This window comes from Poecilia formosa, unplaced genomic scaffold (genome assembly GCF_000485575.1).
Source record: "Poecilia formosa unplaced genomic scaffold, Poecilia_formosa-5.1.2 Scaffold343, whole genome shotgun sequence".
Taxonomy (NCBI): Eukaryota; Metazoa; Chordata; class Actinopteri; order Cyprinodontiformes; family Poeciliidae; genus Poecilia; species Poecilia formosa.
Genome location: NW_006800282.1, coordinates 57,599 through 74,381, shown reverse-complemented (window position 1 = coordinate 74,381; position 16,783 = coordinate 57,599). Strand labels below are relative to the sequence as shown.

Genomic DNA, 16,783 nt, shown 5'->3' with positions numbered 1-16,783 from the left:
TGATTGATTGACTGATTGATTGATAAACCGTAGAAACAGCCTTGGAAGCCTTGGGAAGCAGAAGCTAACGTCCACACTCATTCAAGGGAACTGATTGGTGGTCCTGGACTGGCCTTGCAGGCCACCAACAGCATGTCAGGCAGCATCCTGCCTGCGTTTCAGCTCCCTAAGCTCATTGTCTTTAGAATATTTATGTGCCTGTAGAATATATAATACTGTCCCTTTAACGAACTTTTGTTGTGAACAGTAAGATGAAGTTGGTATTGGCGCTCAGGCAGCTATTGGGAAAAGTATTTTGGCCCACAATGTTTTTGTGACCATATTTAAAGCATCAGGGTTTTTTTCCCAAAGGACACACATGGAGCACAACATAACCACCCCAGAAAGTTCACATGGAGACCAGTGCAGGTAGGTATCGGCCACGCTGGCCAGCATGGACAGAGGGGTGAGGAGAAGGCGGAGGAGGCCATGTTTAAAGCTCAACATGTATTGTTCGATGTGACACGCTCAATTTATCATTAGTTGTGAGGGGAGAACGGATGAGTACACTTTCAATTTAGTTCCGCTGCTTTCTCCATTCATCATGCCTCTCATCATCCATCATTTCTGCAGCTTCCCTCCACACTGAACACACTCTCATCAGTTTAATGCAATTAATCTTAATGCTGAGATAATTCCATATTAATGAAGCAGGACTTTTATTTGATTGTTGCTTTGATGAAGTCGTGTCTGCAGCAGCCGCGACAGCATGCGTGTTGCCCAGCGAGCATGAAACTGACAAGGTTTCTCTGTGTTTCCTCCGTGTCATTTCTTTGCTGAGGTTTATGTATATTTCCCAGAGAGCCGGTGACGCTGGCGCCTTCTGTCTTCATACAACAAGTCCTGAGAAATTGGAAAAGTTGCAGCAATAGATAGGAGGTGACCTGGAAACAAAAGCAATCAAGACTCCAGGAGGGAGCGTTGGGGGGGAGGGGGGGATCTGTGGCAGCCATCAAGCTTAAATTCAGCCGTGCTGTCAATAAAAGAAGAAATAGCTTCTGAGGCACGGGGCTGAGGGCAAAGAGGAGTCTGCAATTTCACACCTTCATGTACCTTGCCGGAGGACATTTTTCATGTGCCTTCACTATCTCATTCACTAAAAGCCAGCCAACAGTTTGTAGATGATTCCTGGGATAACAAACAGGAGGAGGACTGAACGTGATTGGAGGAGGAGGTCAGAGACTCACCTCTGCCATCCAATCATTGCATCATTTTTTTTCAAGACAAGAAAACTGGAATTTAACCACAAATCAATCAGTATTCCACTTGAAGAACTTTCGACTCAATTGAAGCTCAATCAGAGCAAAAGAGATCAATTCTGACCAATTAAAGCCTTTTTGGTTAGAGAATGCAAAGAGAGGCGGGAGGGGGGACACTGCCGGTCTCACGTTTGGCCCTTCTGGTCAGAGGCTGCGTCTGGTCTGAGGTCAGTTTGTGCCACTGGCATATCTCTGTAGCAGAAGTCTGAAAACTGGTGCATAGCACCAGGTGTTTTCATCCGCCTGAATTTTAGTCCATTCCATCATCCTGCAGAATGTGTTCACTTGTTATTTTCATTTTTGCACATTTTAAACCACAAGATGTTGTGGACAAACACTTTAAAAGGGCATCATTACATATTTTCAAGGCACTTAATGTCATTTTATAGCACAAGCAAGTAACCAAGTTATCTTCAGTGGTTATAAAAATGCAGTGTACATAAAACATGACTTTGGAATTTAATGTTTTGGAATTGGGCCTCTGTCTCTTTAAGAAACTCCACTTTCAACATGTCATCACAGTAATGGTTCTCCATGATGCCATTAACAACCATTCTTAGGAGCGTTGGACTGAGAACTAGTTTGTATGATCAGATTAGCAGACATGCAGTTCCACCAGATATTTGCTAATTGCTGCTGCTGCTAGTCTGGAGGAGTCGAGCTGGGGCGGCGTAACAGAGAGGTGCTGTGTGAGGCAGACGTTTGGTTTGGAGACTTCAGCTCCAGGGAGGAGCTTTGTGGAAAGAGAAAGTGTTTATGTACCCGGAATGGTTGCCATGGAGATTAGAGGATTTCTCAAACATGCATGAAAGAATCAAAGTTTGTTTTTGATGAGGGAATAACATTATAACCTGATGTAAAGCTAAAAAAATGGATTTTATATATTACTCCCCTTTAAATGTTGAGTGAAATGATGGGATGGCATCTAGTGGCACAAACTGGAGACTGCAACCAACAGCTGCAGTCCAAAGCCAGAGTTTGTTGTCAGTAGAAACGGGTATGATGGGTGTGGATGAAGTGGATGAAATGCCTTAGCATGAAATTAGCATTAAATGCAGGTTTGTGTTTAACCTCAGAGTTAAACAGAAGCAGCAGCACAGTGGGCACATCCCAGGACTTGTATTGATCCCTCCCTGCAGCTGCATTGTACCTCCTCAGCATCACATACATTACCACAGAGGCACAGAATAGATGGCAGAACAATGTATTTAAAGGCATTACACTCCAACTAATGGCAAGTCTTAGAGGGAGCCTCAGTCATTTACCCTGTGACCGCTCACTTCCCAGCACAGCACCATTTAAAATGATGTCCTCTGCAGACTACACTCACTTGGATTCAATTTGGAAATGTATTCATATTTACTTAGTGTACCTGCATTGCATTTGTATGGATCAGCCGCGGGTAAGAGTAAAATTGAAACAAATCGAATTAACATATTGGGACAGACGGGGTGGTTGTATGGAGTCCACAGTCGGGGTCACTCCAATGCCTTTTATGATGTCCCTCTGAAATCTATCTGAATCACATTAAATTGGACATAAAGATGTGCAGACACATACATCACAGTAAATGGTGTGGTGCAGCATCGCTCGCCAAGAGTCCCACCTCAACAATCGGGTTATAGAACCGGCTTTAGATCCTATTAATAATTCACAATCTTGTTAGGAGAGAACAAACATTTCTGTTCAAGCAATTTGAGTTGTGGGATTGTTATTACAGGCGGGCGGATGAAGAGGAGGAGGAGAGGCTGTGAAATGTAAGCCTGCTTGTGTGTGGAAGAATAACTCCATGCTATTTCACACTCTCTGCTTTCTTTATTAAAGCGCCGTCACAGTAAACATGTTGCCACCGGCGCTGATCTGCCGCTCTCTTCTGTCTCATCTAGCATCTCCTTCTCACAAGGACACCAACAGGTTTTAGTCCTGTTCAGGGGGACCGACTCGGCAGACATCGCACATCACAGCTGGATCCATCCAACGACACTTTAATGCACAAACACGGCTTTTAAATGGATCAGGTTCTGTTGCCTATTTAATTTAAAGCTCTACTGTATTCAGTTTATCAACAGATCTGATAATAATTCTAATTTATCATTCCAATTACTATGAAGTCATGCATCTTGAAAAAATAATTGATGTGTATAAAATATGTCGATTTTTTTTTACTGTATTGTTCTTTCTCACCAGAAGCAGGTTTGAAGCATTTCAAATCCAGTGCCACCTGATTTATATTTTTTAGTAATAGTATAAAATTCAAGGCAGTTTGATACATAGTCAGATCTGTCCTCTGACCTCTTCTCTGAGTTTTTAAAAAATATCCCATTCTCTGACCTGCTTCTTAGATAGTAAACAATAAAAAATAAAACAGAATTTAAAACATGATACCGAATGTATTATCATTGACCTTGACAGCGTATTTCATGAAATTTATGGATTTATAACAGCTGTTCAGTCAGGTCTGCAGGAGGCAGGTTTTTCTGCTGTCGTTTCAGTATTTAAGGTTTAAATTCTGTGATTTATTATTATTATTTTTTACAGTACATGTACGGTTTGAAGAGTATTATGATTTATTATTGTCACCATTGTAAGTAGTTTACAGCTCTATTACTGTTTTCTTTTTAAATCACAATATTTTAAATAATTATCTCCATGCTGCATATTGTTTTATCACTACTGTGTTATTTAAATTATTACAATTATTAAAGATGAACTAACTGGCTGTCATAATTAAACTGAATTTAATTTCAAGGTGATTTAACACTCATTGTATAAAGTGTGATTGATATATGTTATATTCAGTCACTGGACAATTACATTGTAAGGAGCTCTAATGTTAATGGAGAAAAAACATTTTATGTACCAAGCTTTTAATTTAATGTTCTGGGAATACACAGTAAATTGATTTTTTTTATGCTGTAAAAATGCTTAGTTGCAACACCCCTGAAAGGAAATATCTCCAGTAGAGGATCCGTTGTTGACAGCGTGAGTTTAGGATTCTTGTGTTTTAGACGAGTAGAACCTCAGTCAGAATGAACAGATCTCACTGTCCCTTCAGTGTGTTCTGGATTAGAAATCCTCACATTTCTCCAATCAACCGAACTCCTTCACAGACAATGAAAAATCATTGAAAATCATACCGATTTAATTTATAGTTAAATATCATACTAAAGCTATCTGGTTTGACTAATCAGAAGCTGCCATTTTAAACCGCTGATATGAGATTGATTTTTAATTTAGGAAATATTTCAAAATCAAGGAGGCTTATATACAATAAGTATAATTCTCATGTTAGTGGTAAGTTTCTAATTGAGCCGTTTAATGTGTCTTAGTAAAAAGGTTTTGTGATGATCGTGTTCAAGTGGAAACTCTGAACTCTTGAGGAAAAACACAGAATTCCTGTTTAATTACTATTTTTAAAATCCTGCTGTTCACTTATTGAGCTACGTAAGAAAAATCTCATCAGTGTTTTACATTTTACACAGTTTGGATTTCTTTAAGAAGCACATGAAGCCTCCTGTTTGTTTTAGATTTAATGGATTTAATCTTTATGTAATTTAAATGTTCAAACTGCTACTGGTACTGTGTATGCATTTACTGTAAGGTACTTAGTGATTTTTATCTTTGTTTTATAAATAACTTTACTTAATTATGATTATCATTAACATGGTTCTGGTAACATTCTGGTAATCAGAACATTAAAAAAGGTTCCAATATTAAACATTCCACATATTCCAAGATTTGTGAACCAAACATGTAACTATCTGAAAAAAGAAATGTCAATAACTCATCTCTTTCACCTTTATTTTTCCATTTCAATCCCCACAGTTTTATCCTTTCTGCAGTGCAGGCTTAAAATTCCAAAGTATTTGCCATATTTAAAAAGTGTGAAAATCAAAACTATTCTCTTTAATTTGCACAGAAAATCATGAAAAAGGAAAGAAGTCATTTAAAAAAAAATCCACAATCCGTTGGACATTCCTGCAGTTAGGAATCAGTGCTGAAGTACCGTCAAATATGTGACGTTCGAATGAAAATGTAATGTAAAAAGAATCAACCAATGAATGTAGAATCTTTCAGTGAATGATGGATCTTTAAGTTTCTTTTTGTTATAAGAAATATTTTTTTTTTATTTTCTGTTCTATAACTACAGCTCTATAAAAATAACATCCCACATTCTCACAGAAAGAACACCGTCGCCGTGGTGACACTGCCTGTAAGAGAAACAGGACATGTCCTCCAATCCAGGGAGGAGCAAGACAGAAAGACTATGTTATCACACACTGCTCCCTGCTGGTGGATGGACATTACTGCACACACACGCATATACACACACATGCACACACACACACCCCGCACCCCACACACACACACACACGCACACAAAGTACATACAAAACATTTAGTGAAAACAAAAGCCTGGTGGAATATTAACACATTCCTGTCCAATGGAACAGTCAGCTGGAGCTTCTGATACTTCATCAGTTTCCAAGCTAACAGCTGATCACATGTTCTTCATTGATCCAGCATTACTGATCCTCTCTGGTCTCACTGCATGTTTTTGTGTTTCTGATGTGGTTTTGTCCCACTATGATGTTGCTGTACATCTTCTGCTGCTCCTCCTTCAAGGAATCCTTCACTTTGCATCTCTTCAGTCCTCCATCCCTACAAGAAGCACATTCACAGCCCGATGTTTAGAATCATTCAGCTTAAAATGGCTGCCACCCCACTGTGAAGGTTTGCAGTTCACAAATACATCACATTTACACTGAAAGGGAACTTCCCACATGTGCATCTCTTTGTTAGCCTCTGTGACCTTCTGACCTTCCTGAGCTCTAGCCACATACGTCTCATGAGCTGGATGATAATAGTCTGTCTTCCTTTGTGAGTCCATCTGTTCACACCAGGTTCTATAAGCTGCTTTATTTCCTGTCTGCTATTCTCTTTCCCTTTATTTCTTGTCATTCAAACCTTTTCAGAACATTTAATCACTTAGACAGTTTTCACTAATGCAACTAATGCAACTCATCCCACAGTTGCAGAGTGGGATGAGTTAAGGCCAGAGAATAGATCGGATCTAATGAGTGTGTTGAGCGGAGGCTTGTCCTCACCATGCCAGGTCCAGCAGTCCTCCCTGATGAGCAATGACAGACTTGACTCTGTTGGCAAACTGAGCTGCATCCTCTCCATCCTGCTCACAACACATAAACAGTCAGTCAGAACCAAACACTGCAGCTCAGACCCACAGTAGAAAGAACTGGGCAGGTCTGGATGGAGACTTTCACGTTGGATGATTTTTTTGCACAGGAGATGTGGTTTACCCTTAAATCAAGTAAATTCATTGAAATCAGTAAAATTATAATCACACATAGCTGTATGCTTGGATTTCTTATTAAGATATTGCAAAACCTATTTTGTGACTGATGGTGAAAAAGTTCCATCCAATTTTAAAACTCTTTCAAAAGTGGACCAGATAATCATACTTTGTTGTATGAGTAACAACAAAGTAATACAATTCGTTTTTGGTTTCTGCATCTTACTCTGAGAAGCAAACATGCAGAGAAATAATTGTGATTGGTTTAGAGATCTCTGCACTGCCTGCATTTGTAATGAGTGTTGTGTATAGTTTAAAGAGACAGTATGATGTATTTTCCAGGCACATAGTGCTATTTTATAGCACCATTAAATGTGTGAAGATGATTTGACAGTTAACTTTAATTGTTATAAAAATGTTACATATATCAAATATGACTTAAAAGAAATGTGACTTTGTAAATTAACACCATGAAATTGGGCCTTTGTCTCTTTAAAAACTCCTGCTCTGCTCCTTTATTAACCTGTTAATGTTTCTACCAGCGTTGCTCTGAGAAGTACAATGCTAGGAGCTACTGTACTTCTCAGTAGCTCCTACAATGAGCTCAGCAGATGCTCAGTTCCAGCAGGTGTTTACTAATTGCTGCTGGCTAGTTTGAAGGAGTCCACTAGCCCACTTGGCTGCTTTGTGATGTGGAAGCATGGAGGCTTGGAAACTACAACTTAGAGGAAGAGCTGACTCCCTAAGGAGCTAGGTCAGAGTTTTGCACAGCTGAATGGTTGCCATTGGAGATTAAAGGATTTCTCAAACATGTATGAAAAAATCAAGACAATACTCCTGATGAGATATTAACATTATAACAAAAAAGTAAATTTTACATGATGCTGCCCCTTTAAGGCTCGGTGATTAATTTAGCCTGTATTCAAATAGAAATCTGGTTCTTCACAAAAGTTCAGAATTCTTAATACACTCTACGTTACCATGTAGGTTATCATCTGAAATTCACCTCATTCTGAGGTCTATAAACGTTTTTGAAAATGAACATCATTGCAAAAATCTACTTTGCACTCCGCTTCAGACTTGTCACAAATTAACCTGCTAGCACCAAGTCCATTGTTGTTATTTCGAGGCAAAATGAATAAAATTGTGCCAATAAATTCTCTAACATTCTGAAATGTTTAGAAATTATTTCCATCGCAAACCCATGAGAACAGGTCTAACAGTGAAACACTGAAGTTTATAAGAAATATCTGTGGCTGTGAATCTTCACAGAAGGACAAGACTGCCACCTACAGGTCAAAATGAAACGTACACTAACATATCCAGGAAAGAATTAGAAGAGTGTTTACCAGCCCTGACATTACATTCATCTGCAACTTTTTCATTCATTATGTCTTTATTTAAAAGATACACTATTAGATGAATAATTGTTAATGTCTGCAATGATTTTAAATAGTGCACAAAGGTGTCAGTTAGCATACATGTTCCATCTTAAAAGGAAAACCCAATAGTCATATTACTAAGGACTGTTTGGAGAGCAACAATTGCTGGCTAATATATTCCTGTTATAAACTTGCATTTTTCATATTTAACCAGCTGGACAGTCTCACAGCAGCAGATGTTCACACTAGACATAATGTTGTCCAAAAAGCTAAAGGTCACAGAATGATGGAAGCGCAGACTAGGAGAGGAAAGAAGAAACCAGACATATACCTGATATCAGCATCGCAAGTTTTTTAAATCTTGTTCTGTTCTTTTTGTTTCTTCAAAAACATAAAAACTATCAGCAGTAAGGTGGCTGGGTTACAGTTTGTGATTGTGCTCACAGCCAGTATGATGTATTGGAAGGAGCATTGAGTACCTGTATGGTCATGGGAGGGAGGTACCACACATTGACCACTATGGCCCAGCTGGTCATCATGCGCAGCAGGTAGCTAACCATGTTGTATTTGCTGCTGTTCCAGAAAGCATCCCCGAAGCGACGGTCGTACTGGAACAGATACAAAGCAAACCAATTCACTTCAACCTGAACCGGAGAACCAGGAGAGTCCAACTGGTTGTTTCTACCTTAATAGCTACTGGATAAATGGTTCCTCCGATTTCAAAGCTTCCCTTTTTGAACATCATGACTGAGGTGTTGTTGACACATGTTCCTGTTGGAAACAAAGAGACAGACGTCACTAAACCATGACGATCATCTTTATGTGCAAAGTGACATAAGACTCAGACCTTCAGGAAATATGAGGATGGGAAGTTTGGTCTTTGCAGCGACGTGATGCCTCAGTCTGCAGAGACATGGATGTAAAGCCCCGAGTCATCCTCACAACAATCAAACAATCTTAACATGATTTCAATAACAAAGCAGATCTCCTCATTGTGAGTTCTCACAGAGCGCATCGACCTCTGGTTCTTTGGTGGGTTAAATAAATCCTGAATCATCTTTAACAGTGACCACATAGTGTATTCTTCCTGTAGTGTGGTCACAAAGCATGAGGGTGACCAATCATGTGTGAGCTGAACCCTTATGCTGAAGGCATGACTGAGAATGAGTCATCCAGTGTGATAGTCTGAGCTGAACTGGGAGTCTGGGCTGACCGCTGGATCGCATGCAGCTCCTGCAGTCTGTGTTGTCTTCAGTGTGACTTTGAGGTTTTTGTACACTATTGCTTAGCTGCCTTTATCTTTTTTCTAGCTTTGTTTCATGTACTTGCAAGTTTTTATTTTGCCTTCCTTCAATTTCATGTTTTTCTGTTTAGCACTTTGGTCATCAGTTCATTTCAATTCAGTTTGTTTATAGGACAAATTCACAACTATCACCTCGACACTTTACAAAAAACGTCATTTCAATCCAGTCACACATGCATTCCAATTGATCCTAGTTATCAAACAGTAAGCTCAATTAATTATTCAAAGTGGATTCAAACGTTTCTAAGGAAACCCAGCAGATTGAATTGCAGAATTCATTCCTCCTGGACCAACAGGGGGCGCTTGAATTATGTTGCTGACTTTACAGCACGAGCATGCATGGAGCAACAGTGGACAGGAAAACTGGCAAATGGACTGTACTTGTATAGCACTTTGTTAAGACTGTCCTTTGACAAAAAACGCTTCATGTTACATTCAGTCATTCACATGCTGATGGGGGTGAGCTGCTGCTGCATGTGGCCACCACTGCCCTGCAGTAGTCTGACAGAGTCAGCACCAGACCCTCTGACCAACACCAGCAGGTAAGGCGGGTTAAGTGTTTTGCTCAAGAGAGATTAAAGGATTTCTCAAACGTGTATGAAAGAATCAAGGCAACAGTCCTGATAACACTGAATGTTTAACACATAATCTCATCTGACAGAAATTCATACATGTCCTATTCCTAACTCTGAGTGGGAGGGGCTAATGCTAATGCAACAGCTGGACTCAGATTGAGACATCGATGTCTGCCTTAGTTTTTATGTCACATTGATCTGTAGGACATAAAGTCCATTAGTTGTTCTGGCTCTAGATGCGTTTTTTTTTTTTAGGAGTTCTTTCTAACTAGTTGTCATAAAGCTTCTTATTGTCATGTGAACCTTGTCGTCACCTTCTGGTCACTGTGTTTCGGTCCTTCATCTCCGATCTCTCAAACCAGACGTGGGGGCAGGACCTGACCATGGACTTCTGAAGGATACCCAGCAGACCTCCATGAGTCTGTCCGACCTGTGGACAAGGTGGCATTACAGAAGGAGTCACAGACTCACTGATTTTCCCCAGAAGTAAGACTCACCATGGCGTAGCAGCCATCATTGGCCAGGATCACCACGTCGATGGGGGTGGTGTGGTTCGCAACACATATTCCTCCCTTCTGAGGCCTGTTTTCTCTGCAGAAACCAGCACACAGGCCAATGTGGAGCTCACAACACTGACTAGAGCAACAGCAATTCTTAACTTTGGAATTTCCAAATTCAAACTGTGCATAGTTTGTGCAAATTCTTCTAAGGAGCCAGATTATTTTAGTTCCTGGTCTGAAAAAAACATTTTCATCACATCAACAATAAGGCATGGGAAAAGAATATGAGCCTATATGCCTGAATACTATTATTTAGCATCTAGTTTCATTTAATTTTAATAAGAGCATAATACATTTTTATTATTATCAATCATTTCATTTCACAAAATAAGAGAAGAAACTACGTGGTTTGAAAATCATTTGTTATTTAATGTCTAAGTTTAGACTTTGTTCTTTAAACTCTACATTTTGCAAACAAACAACTTTAAATGAAAAATACAGCAACGTGTTGGAAGTTGGAGTGTGACTGACTTGTTGTGGTAGTGGATGGTAGCAGACAGTCCTCTGGCACAGATCCTGTAGCAGGTCAGGTGGACCAGCTCACTCAGCCAGTTCTTTGCACTGATACGTAGAAAAAACACAGGAGTATTGGGAAGGCTTCAGAATACGCTTTAAAAATAGAACACTGCTATTCAAAGCACCGTGTCAAAATACCCATCACACTTCTGACTTATTGTACATTTTACAGCTCTAAATCTAATTGTATTTTATGTGAGAGACCAACACAAAGCAGATATTTTTACAAATACAAATCTTAGATGAATTGCCAGCAGTTCTTTTCAGCCCACATTCCTCTGATACTGGTAAATAAAATGTGAAACCAAATGTGATTTACGTAGTAAGTAAAAAGAGTGTATATGTTTGTGTGTGTGTGTGTGTGTGTGTGTACAAGGTGTTTATATCCTTGTAGGAACCTATTTCTGTCTACAATGTGGGAACATTGCTCCTTGTGGAGACATTTTCTTGATCCCCATGAGGGGAAATGTTGTTTTTGGATTAGGGTTTAGGCTTAGGACTAAGGTGGGTAGGGTTAGGGTTTGATATAGGGTTAAGTATGTGACGGTTAGGGTTAGGCAGTAGAAAATAAATCCTTAGATGCACCAACCTGATAGAGATTTGCCCCTATAGGACCTGCAGCTGTATGACAGCAAAAGGTGTTTCTACAAAGTATTGAGTCAGTGGGACTAAATTCAAATGCACACCACATTTTTCAAGAATTTATCTGAAAAGAATTTGCTCTTTAGAAATGAGTTTTTAATCACATTTCTATGGTATTTTGTGTCGGTCAGTTGCATAAAATCCAAATAAAATACATTAAAGTATTTTATCATTTACAAGACACTGAACTGATGTGTTTATTTCTAGTATTTTACCTGCTCTCAGGCAGAAATCCAACCACACATGTTCCAATCACCAGCCAGGAGATACCGGTAGAGGCCAGAGCAATCCTGCAGAAAATCACATAGTCTTCTAACAGATTCATGTTAAACTCCTCACAGATTGAAATTTGTGTTGAAATACTTGTTCTTTTTCTGATTTATAACAGAGAAACCCCTGCAGGTCTGTCAGAGGAGTTTCAGATCATTTGATCTGACATTAAGCTCCATACCAAATAATAAACCAGAATATATTCCTGTCATGACTCAGTCTTTGTGTTTGTTCACTGTCGGCCAGAGGAAGCTGAACTCTTAGCAGCTTCTAGTCTGATGTCTGTCCCAGCCTCTGGGAGGCTGATCTGTGTCACACTGACTGACCTGAAGGGTAAGAGGACGCAGTATCGCACAAACACTCCGAGACCCCAGATGATGGTGAGGCGGAGGCTGATGTAGTAGAAGTTTTGGTTGGTGCGGGTCAGAAGGTTCCAGGAAGCCAACTCCTCTGAGGAAAATCTCTGCGTCACCTGGTCCTCCACAATGCTCTCCAGACCCTTCTTACAGAAATACACACCATCACTCAAACAGAAGGCCCCTGCCGCCTCAGGCCGAGAGCACCGGAGCTGCCACATCTCCTCCTCCATGGACCCCCCCACTCGCTCTATGATCCCTGCAAGACAACCAGCAGAACCAGAGGTAGTTCTACCTTCATGTCACAGAAAGAAAAAGGTCATGGAGTTTTGACTTTAAGTTATTAAATTTTTATGGGAAAGCAAATTGTTTGACATATTTTTTTCATCATCACATGATTAAAATTATTAAAACAAATTTTCATTTCAAAAACTGTTTAAAGCCCAGAGGTGGACTAAAACCTCCACTGAGGTTCAGCAAGACACAAAGTTAAAAAATAGAAAAATGCAGTAAAGATCCAGTGACACTTGTTTAAGATGCAAAGTTCTTTAAAAATGTCTAAAATCTTTAGACAAATGAAAAAAAAGAAAAAACGCACTAGCTTTTTCTGAAGTTACAGTGGCAGTTATGAACAGATTGATACTGGTTGATTCACCCTGTTAAGAACATCTCATACCAGCTACCAGCAAGACTTTATACTGACTATGCATCAGTTCAGACCCATAATCGGGGTTTTTTGCACCTGATATGGCATCCGGTCATTTACATTAGTGCAGAGTCTCAACGGCACTTCAAGGGCCCACTGACTGCAGGGTCCAGTTCCCCTCCAGTTCATGCATGACGACGCTTGTGGTCAGTTTGTGCAGATAAGGCAGTACTTAGAATGCAGTTGTAAATAACATAAAGGGTTGGCTTAGTGATTTTATTTCCTATCACTTACTTTCCATAGTCTACTCACAGTCTATTCTAAGGAATTGTATTTATGGGAAACCAACAAATAATACTGGCATGCAGAGTGCCATGTAGTTTACTCAGTAACTGGAAGCTGTCCAGGTTCTGTGCCTGCAAACCAAACCCAGATCATTTGGACTGATGATGCTTATCTGTCCAAACTGTTACACCAACTGGCAGCTGTTGTGATGTGAGCTTATTTTGCAAAGACAGGACCTGCTGTCATGTTGGCCAGAAGTCCCATTGTGGGTGTTTCCTGGTTAAATAAAGTTTAAATAACAATAAAAAAAAGTCATTTTATAAAACTACTGGATATTTCTTAGGCTTATTTGTTGTTTTTATGTTGACTTTTGATCACAGAGTAAACCACCAAATACAACGAACTTCACAGCATAGATGTCTGCAGCTTCAGCTCCCTGCATAGTTATACACAGAAAGCTCAATATGATAACAATAGTTGGTAATTCCTCACACAGCTGTTTGTGTGCTGGGAAAATGAAGATGAAATGAGATTCAGGCAATGTTGACAGCATGTGAAGGATCATGAGGCTGCTGACCTCATGTTTACCCCCACAGGCACAGCCCAGTCTCCCTCAGCTTCCTGTTTTCTTTTTCATATCAGTTTTTCTGAGAACTAATTAAATGAATGGGATGGACAGACCTGAAGCTGAACTGAACAGTTCCAGCCTGGGCATTACGGTGACATCATCACACCTACACACCATGTCCACAAAGGATTGGCTATAACATAAGGCTTTGTGTACTAATAATGTGCTTTTATTTCAGAAGTCAGAGAGTAAATACTTTTCTGTTGTGTAAGTTCAGCAATGTCGTACAGTGGATATTCTCACAAACAGATGGGTGTCCAAGGCTGCAGGTAAGATTAATGATCATCTCTCTGCTTGTTTGTTTTCTCAAACTTATTTCCAAAAATAAATGATCGCCTCAGGCCAGGAGGCAAATGTGAACATTTTTCACATTTCACTACTCAGAAGGAGTGCTTCACTGTGTTTCAGTGTTTCTTGGTGTGTGTGTGTGTGTGTGTGTGTGTGTGTGTGTGTGTGTGTGTGTGTGTGTGTGTGTGTGTGTATGCACACGCACACACGCACACAAATTCAGCTTAAACAAACACATGTGTGTTTAAACTGAATTTGATCCCAGTCTGCTCTTTGGCTACCGTTACCCAACCTGCTGTTGCATCATCAACATGAGACGAGCCAGAAGTTTTCCCACACTGAGCGACAACCCCAACATCAGATGGTGCAGCTGACCAATGGGCAGTCCCGATTCTCTCTCACAGTGTCACATGATCTCCATGTGTTAGAAAAACAAATCCTTCCTGCAGCAGAACATTGTGTACTAAAGCCCAAACAAGAATCTGCCAAAGACCGCCTCATGTAGGATCAGCAGCAGAACTTCTCCACATGTTGCAACCAAAGTTTAAGAGTCCCACTGCAGAGGGAAACCTTTTAACCCAGAGCAGAGCTCCTCCTCTAGCTGAGTGATGTTAGAACACAGTGAAGAACGTAACTGAGAACTTCAAACATTCTGTTTTAATAAACTTCAATCTTACATTATTCATTTTAATATTCATTTAGCGTTATCATTGCTATTTTCAAAATTATTTGTTATTTTAGAACTTACTTATTTTCTCCCTGTATGTTTAGGTATTTTGTTCCATTTTCAATGTAATTTATTTCATTGATAGAAATTAAAGGTTATTCCTGCTGCTTAGAATTTATGGAATTATTAAGTTTTAATTACATGACCTTTAATATGTAATAAATTGCTTCTTTAATCTGATATAATTTTGTATTGTTTTATCATTATTTGTGCATTTTTCCAATTATCTTCATGTCTTTGGTTATTTTTAGTGTTTTATTGATATTAATTCTTCACTGGTTCTCTCCTTTTCCCAAGCTTTTTTTTTTATTATTGTTTTTTGTCACTGAAGTGAGGTAACTCCTGATTTCTACACTAGTTATTTGGTTCTTTCATCCAAGTCCATTATTATGTGGAGCATATTGTCACAGTCAGCAGGTGACAGGTGGGGGACAGGCCAGTCCATCCCAGCAGGAACATCAAAATCAGACAAGCAGATGTAGAGTCACAAATCAGTCTAACATATATATTTATGACTGAGGTAGAGAATCTGAATATCTCCATAAAAACAAAAACCTGCATAGCTCCTATTGGTGATCAGGACTAACCTGTATGCAGAGGGATTGGGGCGCTGGGCTGCTCCTGCTGGCCCCTCTGGATGCGTAATGTGGCCCACTGTAATACATTAAAGTTTTTTCAGATGATTTTGAACAACACACTGCTGCATGCTTAAACATACACACACAACTTTCTAGTGAGGACTCAAACAGGACTGAGAATAAAAACATTACCTCAAGTATTTTGACCAGAACCTGGATGTAGACTTCAGTTACCCCCAGAGAAAGGCCAAACATGGCAGGAAGCATGATGAAGAACACCACCACGGACATCCACAGCTGGAAAATGGTCCCAGCCACATACCAAAGGTTCTCCATCACCGCGGCTCTCAGGTCACCTCATCATCTACAAACCAGTAACCATCCTTCTCAGTCAAACAAGCTAACTGCTGTGACTCATTAATAATCTTTTCTCTCCTCCAGGAGTAATTGGTGCAAACTAGAAATGGTTCTATTTACAAAGAGCTGGCACATCTTAAATGGGAAGCAGAGAGGATAAGTGGGGGAATTACAAGAGGACCAGAGCTAACAATGCTGCAGAATGCAACTAGTGAGGCTAGACTTAGTGTGTCTGCTGACCAGAAGCAGCTGTCCAACGCTGAGGTTACTGCCTGATAACACATGAGGACCTGAGGACTCTAACTGGTCCATTGCTTCTTAAAGCTTAACTTGATGCCCAACTGTTCCTGTAAGTGAGTATGAAAATACCTAAACACACACACGCACACATACGTATAACACACACAGAACTACTGCTGTTATTCCTGGTTACTGCGACAGAATATATTACACCCCATTTGATTTTAAACTTTTAAGCGTCATTTTAAAGTCATTTTACTATTAATTTAATAAACAGGACCAAAGGAAGGTACGATACAGCTCAAATATGAAATATTATTGTTTCTTTAAATTCAGAAACTTTTGAGGACTCAAAAGCGTCAACTGTACACGTGCATTTACTGTACACTAGTCAATAAAACACAAGAAATAATAAGTTATACATAGTTAGGTAAATGAAAGTCTGACAGCGCAAAAAGTTTAATAAATGACTTGCAGTGACCGTCCTGTTGAAAGAAGAGGACTTACTGGGGAAACGTTACCCAGAACCGCTCCATGATTAAAACAACCGAACCGAATCTGGCAAGCACTGGCAGAAAAAAAACATGTGTGGATGTAGCAGAACAGACCTGACAGTGGATGATCCTTCAGCGTCCAGCTGATCTGAGCAGAACCTCTGGATGTGTTTGGTCCACGGAGAGAAGAACGATAATAATTTCCCTTTGGGCGTTATGAAATCTGCAGCACGTAAAGATCAAGAAACCCGGAGTAAGACAACTCCTTGTCTTACATACTCCGGTACGGTAGTTGGCGGCAAGTACCCAGATATAGAATTGTGGTAT

At 39.8% G+C, this 16,783-nt stretch overlaps 1 protein-coding gene across 2 annotated transcripts; it reads right to left on the bottom strand.

Moving 5' to 3' along the window:
* Positions 1-5,172: 5,172 nt before the first annotated feature.
* gpat3 (glycerol-3-phosphate acyltransferase 3) lies at positions 5,173-16,753 on the bottom strand. 2 transcript variants are annotated; one of them, XM_007574045.2, is made up of 13 exons: positions 16,571-16,753; positions 15,558-15,729; positions 15,375-15,441; positions 12,184-12,472; positions 11,803-11,877; positions 10,901-10,990; positions 10,367-10,460; positions 10,184-10,299; positions 8,839-8,894; positions 8,677-8,762; positions 8,471-8,599; positions 6,407-6,486; positions 5,173-5,960 (listed from the first exon to the last, which is right to left on the bottom strand). In XM_007574045.2, exons 2-13 carry the CDS (start codon positions 15,699-15,701, stop codon positions 5,825-5,827), a joined length of 1,362 nt encoding a protein of 453 aa, XP_007574107.1. In that variant the 5' UTR covers positions 15,702-15,729; positions 16,571-16,753; the 3' UTR covers positions 5,173-5,824. The 2 variants fall into 2 exon arrangements, with proteins under 2 accessions (XP_007574107.1, XP_016517283.1); XM_016661797.1 differs by lacking the exon at positions 16,571-16,753 and adding an exon at positions 15,963-16,522.
* Between the last annotated feature and the right edge of the window lie 30 nt (positions 16,754-16,783).